This window comes from Pteropus vampyrus, unplaced genomic scaffold, assembly GCF_000151845.1.
Source record: "Pteropus vampyrus isolate Shadow unplaced genomic scaffold, Pvam_2.0 Scaffold22, whole genome shotgun sequence".
Taxonomy (NCBI): Eukaryota; Metazoa; Chordata; class Mammalia; order Chiroptera; family Pteropodidae; genus Pteropus; species Pteropus vampyrus.
This window is the reverse complement of record NW_011888803.1, coordinates 11,009,325-11,016,306: the sequence shown is the minus strand read 5'-3', so window position 1 is coordinate 11,016,306 and position 6,982 is coordinate 11,009,325. Positions and strand designations below refer to the sequence as shown.

General features: G+C 40.1%; 1 protein-coding gene across 16 annotated transcripts in view; it reads left to right on the top strand.

Moving 5' to 3' along the window:
- The first annotated feature begins 402 nt into the window (after window positions 1-402).
- The window catches only part of KYAT3 (kynurenine aminotransferase 3), a 49,618-nt gene continuing 43,038 nt past the window's right edge, over window positions 403-6,982 (top strand). For 2 of the 16 annotated variants that reach the window (XM_011355603.2, XM_011355602.2), the window contains exons 1-2: window positions 403-693; window positions 5,892-5,933. Coding sequence is in view for 4 of the 16 variants with exons in the window: in XM_023528070.1 (XP_023383838.1) it covers window positions 5,948-5,989 (42 nt within the window). In the remaining 12 variants the exon portion in view is untranslated. Of the gene's footprint in view, window positions 694-5,290; window positions 5,405-5,891; window positions 5,994-6,982 lie in introns of those variants that run through there. The other 14 variants (XM_023528068.1, XM_023528071.1, XM_023528073.1 and 11 more) reach the window with 11 other exon arrangements.

Genomic DNA, 6,982 nt, shown 5'->3' with positions numbered 1-6,982 from the left:
TTTCTTTTGTTCTCAGTTTTGTGACTGAATTCATTTTACTGTTCAGGAATAGAAAGTTCTGCCTTTTCCCCCTCGCCCCCATCACAGGTGATAAATCTTTTTGCACAATTTTTAAGCCTTGCCCTCTCTCACGCAGCTTTCAACATTATTCCAACTATAACCCTCCTCTAGCCTAAATCCTGTGACCCCATAGCATGCGTTTTCTTCCAAATCAATCCTCCTCCTATAATACGCCCCAAACCAATCAGTTACACATACCCAATTAGAGCCCTGGGTCAAAATTTCACACCCAGTCCCCGGCTATATCCAAGTCCCCGCCCCATCGCACTCCTTTACCCAAACGCGCCTCCATTCCGCAGTCCTAATCAGGCCGGCACTTCCACCTGCCCAGTCCAGTCCCCGATCCCGGCTGTCTTCACAGCCAGTAGCGTCTTCAGTCCAGACCCCATAACCAATCCTCGGCCCTATTCCGGTGCACCTACAGCCCTGCACCTTTCACCGCCTCCATGCCCACCCCAAGTCCGGTTTCACCCAGTCAGCGATCACGGCCGCGCCCCTCAGCCAATCCACGCTCTGAATCACCCTAGAGTGAGTCCCGCCCAGGCGTTGGCCCCACGTCCGAATCACTTAACCCCAGGCCCCTGATCCCAGGGGGGACTCGAGCTTGAGAGGCAGGGTTGTCGCTTTCGAGAGGTAAGTGGGCGGCGAGGCAGGGCACCCCAGTGCGGAGTGAAGGTTGCGGTGCGGACGTGCGGAGCGGTGCGGAGCGGTGCGGAGCGGTGCGGAGGCGGAGCGAGGCCGGGAAGGGGGGAGGTCAGCTGGGCTGCGGTTGCAGGAGCTGCGCGCCAGGCGTGGCTGGGAGGAAGAACCGGGGCTGGATTTGCTTCAAGACTCGGACTCGCCCTCCGGAGCCTAAGTCGCTCGCGCGGGGCTGGGCCTGGATCCCACCCTAGAGGACCGTGGGCGTGGCTGCAGAGCGTCTGCGCTGTAATTAACAGTTTTCTCTGGAAAGGGAATGGCACCGAGGTGCTTGCATTCTGAGATGTGATCCTTGGACCCTGGTCATCGATTGCCACTTTTGCTCTTGATTTTGCATTTCAGGTATTTTGAAAACAACGTGGGAAGGGGTAACACCGACTGCGGTTCATCCATAACCAGAATTTTTAATAAAAAATAAGACAAAGTATTAACCTGTCACATGAATGAATCTTAGTGAATCTAAAGTTTTTAATAAAAAAAGAAAAGCAGTCCAACCTGTTGCTTTTGGAGTCCAAGCAGCTTTAGGAGTGCGAGCCCCGCACCCGGTACAAAAGTCATTCCTCCTGCGCCCCGGTGCGTGAGCTCCTCCGCTGCTTTCGGAGGCTGGAAGTGGGGATGCTTCCTCACGACCACACCTGGCAACAACGGTACAGGTCAACCATTAGAAAATTTTTTTCACGTTGTGCCAAAACTCAATTCCTGGCAGCTCACACCAGTCAGCCATATTTCTTCCCTCGAGAATTTATAATCACACGAATCCCATTTTCACAGGACAGCTTTTCAGCAATTTCAGGATCATGTCTCAAGTACTGTGCCGCCTAAATATAGCTAATTTTTTCCACTCTTGCTCCAATGGCATAGCTCTGAGACATACTGTTCCACTGTACTAAACCAGCCAGGACCTTGTTTACCGGCTACGTGTCCTCTGATATGTCACTGAACCTTATAAAGATTCCAGAAGTGAGCTAACAGGTAGAGCATGAAGTGCAAATAATCTTTCCTTTGGTCAGACTCTTAGCACAACCCTTTTTTATAGTCACCTCAGTTTAAATCTTCCTTGAGCTTGCAGTTAACTTGCATGTTCTGCATTTTGTGAAATTAACTCTTCCTACGTCTCATCCCTGTATGCAGAGTGGCTGTAAGTTGATCATTTAGATTTAAGTCCAGAGCTTCAAACTTTTCACACTTCTTTTTGATGGCCTTGCTTACATTTTAGCTCTGGATTCTGCCCCAACCATTCACCAGCCTTCTTAGCTTCAGGTCACCCCCAAATCTGCCACACATACCTTCTGTATCTTCATGTTAAACAGTCAGTTCCTATGATAATAGTTTAGTTTTCTTTGGTCATGCATATTTGAATGGGAATTTACCTTGTGTGTAATATGCCATAATCAAGTTTACTACATCACTCTGATTCACAATTGTTTTTAAAAGATAAACTAGAAAAAATATACAGTGAAAATATTGTTTAGAATTAAAAGCCAGATATCTTTTGATTTTCTCCAACTTTTCAATGACATCTATATTTATTTAGTTAGGTTTTTTGTTGACCCCCCTTTTGGGTTTTTCTTTGCTTTGGGAAATTGTTGTTTGGATTTTTTTTTTTTGAGGGGCGGGAAAATTTTGGTTGCGGAGTTCTTGATTTTTTTTTTTTCGGCTTTTTTGGTTTTTTTTGGGGCCTTTTTTTCAGCGAAGCCTTCACAGTTACTTCCACAATGAGATTACCTAGTGAGAGAATGATGAGTGAGAAGGAAAGAGAGCCCAGATCTGAATATTGAGGAATTCCATCATTTAATGGCAGGCTGGGGAAGAGGTAGAAGGAAAATAGGGGATTGTTGTATGTCAGAAGCCAAGGGAACATGGTGTTTCTGGGAGACAACTCGACCAGCAGTATCTAAAAGTACAGAGAGCTCAAGGAAAGTGAGAATTGCAAAATATGGGTTTAACAATATGAAGGTCAAAATTGACCTGAGCAAGAACTGCCTCTATGGAGTAATGGGTACAAAAGGCAGATTGTTATCAGTTTGAATAGTATAGGTTGAGGAAAAGGAGACAGCTAATACAATGATATCCGTTTTAAAGTTTTGCTTTTGAGATCATCCTTGCCTCCGCTATTTTCAAGTAGCTTTCGCTCAGAATGATCCTTAGCAGCATATTTTGGGGTGGCATAGATGCAGTCTTTCACCTATAAAATATAGTAGAAATGCTGGAGAATGTGGGAGGCTAACTTGAAACTGATGACCATGAGTTTGTGGTGAAACCAGTTCTATCCTGTGTGACTTTCTCCAGCAGTTAACAGCTTCATGGGCCACAGAAAAAGAAGACACTGTAGTTGAGTTCATCCAGGGCTAGGGTTTTATAAACAGGTGAAAAGATAGACCCAGGTGGGGGCAGGGGGAATAGGACATCGTCAAGAACATTATCGAAGTGGTGGAACTGGCATCTAAAATAAAAGAAGGCGAGGGCTGATTGGGAAAAGGGGAGACAACCTCCTAGAGAACTTGACGTTACTGAAGAATAGTACTAGTTGGAATGATTAAGCGAATTGAAAGGATTGGTAGTTCATGGGCAAACAGAAAAATGCTTTAATTATTTTGGAGTTACACCAGATGAGATAATGGCAAAATGCAGGGTGCAGCTGTAGGAGAGAATGACTAAGGAGGCATGAAAAAGAAGAGCGATGGACATGGGAATGTCAGTTGTCAGATGCATTATCTCTGAAAACGTTGAAATTACCTGGATTGATCACAGGATTTGGAACTGAGAAATGACAAAATCCTAATGTATGACAGGGAGTTATCAGCAGGTCAAGAGATAACATCTTGGAGGCGGATGAGGGAAGTAATAGCGTGACAGTAGTAAAATGGACAGCAAGCAAGAAGTAAGTGGGACGTGTAAGAACAAAAGCAAACACTGAGGAATACAGAAATGGTATCTTCAAGAAACAGTAAGGTGTGAGTTAAAGCAAGGAGGTACAGGGAATACTGAAAAACATAAAGATGTAACAAAATTTGCTAGTTATGCTGCAGCTATTCCTAAAGATACAGTGGAAAGTTTGGAAAGTGGAAGAAAAATGAAGAACTGGGTCAGTTGCCAGGCAGTACATTGCATTGTGGAGGTTATGTATTGTCCAAGAGAAGAGAAGGAGAAGATGTGGAATTTAGACTTTGGGATTTCTGGATGAAAACAAGTGGATTTATTGTCAATTCCTTTAAATATTGAGGCCTTGTGGCAAAGGACACGGTGTACCCATCCTGGGGTGAAATTTCCCAAGAGCTGCGATCTAAGCTCACACACATGATCAGCCGGTGACTAGTATCTCCTGAGATTACCTTCAGACTAGGGATTCATTAATTCATCTGTTTCAAAACATGGGGAAACCTAGGCTCAACAAGAGCTAGTGACTTATCTGAAGGTAGAAACCTTTTTTAAATATCAAGAACGAGGATTAGAGTCCAGGTATTCTGATTCCTAGTCCTGTATTTCCCCCAGTTTATCTCAAGAAAGTAGAAGAGATTTCTCTCATTTTTGTATTTGCAAGAAAGTATTTTGCTTATACTTTGCTTAATACCAAAGAAATGAAGTCGAATTTAATTAAATGGATGTTTATTCACTAAAATATATATATGCATATGTGTATACTCCTAAATCAAATAACTTCATATACTAAGTGAAGATCGTTCAGTATAGTGCCTGTCGTTTGGTAATTTTTCTTAAAACTGTCCTTACTGCCTAACCCAGCTAATATTCCTGAACAGAACAACTAGTGACAGGAGAATAGACATGCCTTTATTTAAGAAAACCTAGTCTTTGACTTGAGAGATATAAAACATAAGACGTAATTATTTACTTTACAGAAGAATCAGTATTTCATAAAAGGACTCATTTGGCTACTGGAATCATTAATTTATCATGTGAATTTATGTATTCATTCACCATTTAACACTTTTATTTATCGAGTACCTACTATATGGCAGAGACTACAGTGGTGAACTAAACTATCAGGTCCCTGTTCATGGAGTCATAAACATTATAAATTTGTGAATGAGTGACCAGCCACACACACACACACACGCACACACACACACACGCACACACACACAGCTTTGCAGAGAATTAAAATAGTCTGATGTGATGTGGAATGGCTAAGAGGCTCTCATTTAAGCTGAAATTTTATTAATACAGGATTTTTTAAAGTTTACTTTTTAAGAAACATCCAATATATTATTTTTCATATCTGAAGCTTTCTGTAACCTTAACATTTGGTAAGTTGAAGAGATTCAGAGCTAGCTTCAGGGGTCCCTTTGAATTCTTAGAATCTGTCTCTTTTAAAGTTTGATCAAAGATAAAGAGAATGCCGTCCCTTGATAACAACTTGTGCAGAGTAAAACCTGATGAAAGAGGTCTCTTTGCCTGAATGTTTTTAGAAAGCTGAGTTTTCTTCTACTTCTAAGTGGCAGTATAATAATAGAATTTCATATTGCTTTGATCTATGTACATTTACCCGTGATTGATAATGATTTCCTTACAGAGAGAGAAGTAATTCAGAATGCATGCCTGTTATACAACTGGAATATCTTGAAATGGCTTGCTAGCTGACTATGGAATCATTGAGAGAAGTACCATCTGAGAAAATAACCTGAAAGTCACTCATATATTCTTTATATTTATCAAGGACCTGACATAATCCTTTTCAAACAACTTTCTAAATAACCTGTTTTTAACAACTTTAATTTACTGTTACATGTTGTGCTTTTACTAGTGACTGTTATCCACCAGTAAATTTTGAATAGATTTTATACTGATATATTCTGGATTTGATAGCTACTAGAAATGGAACTTTTACTTAATGCTCTTGACTAAGTTAGAGCCTTACTTTTTGAATTCTTAGTATCCTTACAGATCTTTAGTTTACAATGAAATATGTATAAATTTGTATAAGAGGACTTTCTTAGAATAATTAGAATGATTCTAGTTATAGGAGTTATAGCATAATAAGAAAAGAAAACTCAACTATCAAAACTTTTTATTTATATTTTATATAAGCTTGTGGTCTGTGTGCTAGCTATAACTGTCTGATAGTGACGTATCATATATTCACGCTCTTAAAAATTTTTTATTTTATTCTGTAGCATGTTTTTGGCTCAGAGGAGACTCTTTCCTTGGCAGTAAAGGTAAATTCCTGAAGATGATTTATTCTTCAAAACTCTTCAGACTCTTCACTTCTGCTGTAGGTACTGCTTAATCACTTACAGATAAATTATTTTACGTATTCTGTGATATCAAAAAAAAAACAAATTTTAAGGTACTTTACAAATATTTTATTGGAATGAGTATTTCTGTTACATAAGCTAAGTCCTCTCATCAATGACAAGAACTGACATTCACTGAGCAACTACTTGCCTGTCTGTGTATCTGGCATAGTACTGGGCATTGCGTAGTTATTATCTCATTTTATCTTTACAGAACTTTTCAAGTTATGAATTGTTACATTCCTGTCTTACAAAAGAAAGAGAAAGTGGAGACACAGATAGGTTTAGTAACTTGCTCAAGGTCATACACTTATAAGTGGCATAACCAAGATACCACACTCACCCCTGTCTAGCTCTGGCACTCTAAAGGGTAGGCTCTGCCTATTCAAAATAGGATATTATAGTGACTATAATTGCAGGCCCTGTGGCTTCAAGATTATAGAAAATATGGCGGATTGAGGACCAGATTATGTGACATCATGCAATAGCAAACAAATCTCTTCTTTGTTGCCACCATGACTATCATAACCCGGGATAGATAACTGACCCAGTTTCTTCAAGTCAGTGGCATGAGAAAAAAAGAGGGAAAGAGATGTTTTGGAGGGACTGCTCGGGGATAAAAAGAGGCTTAAGAACCACAACCACCAAAACAATGTGTTGGCCTCGTTTAGAAAGTTAATTCAGTCAATTTTTAAAGACAATCAGAGAAATATGAATCTGTATTGGATATTAGGTGATACCGAGGAATTATCGTTAGATGTGATAATGAGATCAAAGCCATATAAGAAAATGTCAATACTTTTTAGAGATATATGTCAAATATATAGGGATGAAATGAATCTAGGATTTGCTTTAAATTACTCAGCAATAAAGAATGAAAAGAGGGAAAGATGAAGCAAATGAGCCAAAATCTTGATAATTATTGAATTGGAGTAATGTGTATATGATCGTTTTATATTATGTTGAATCAT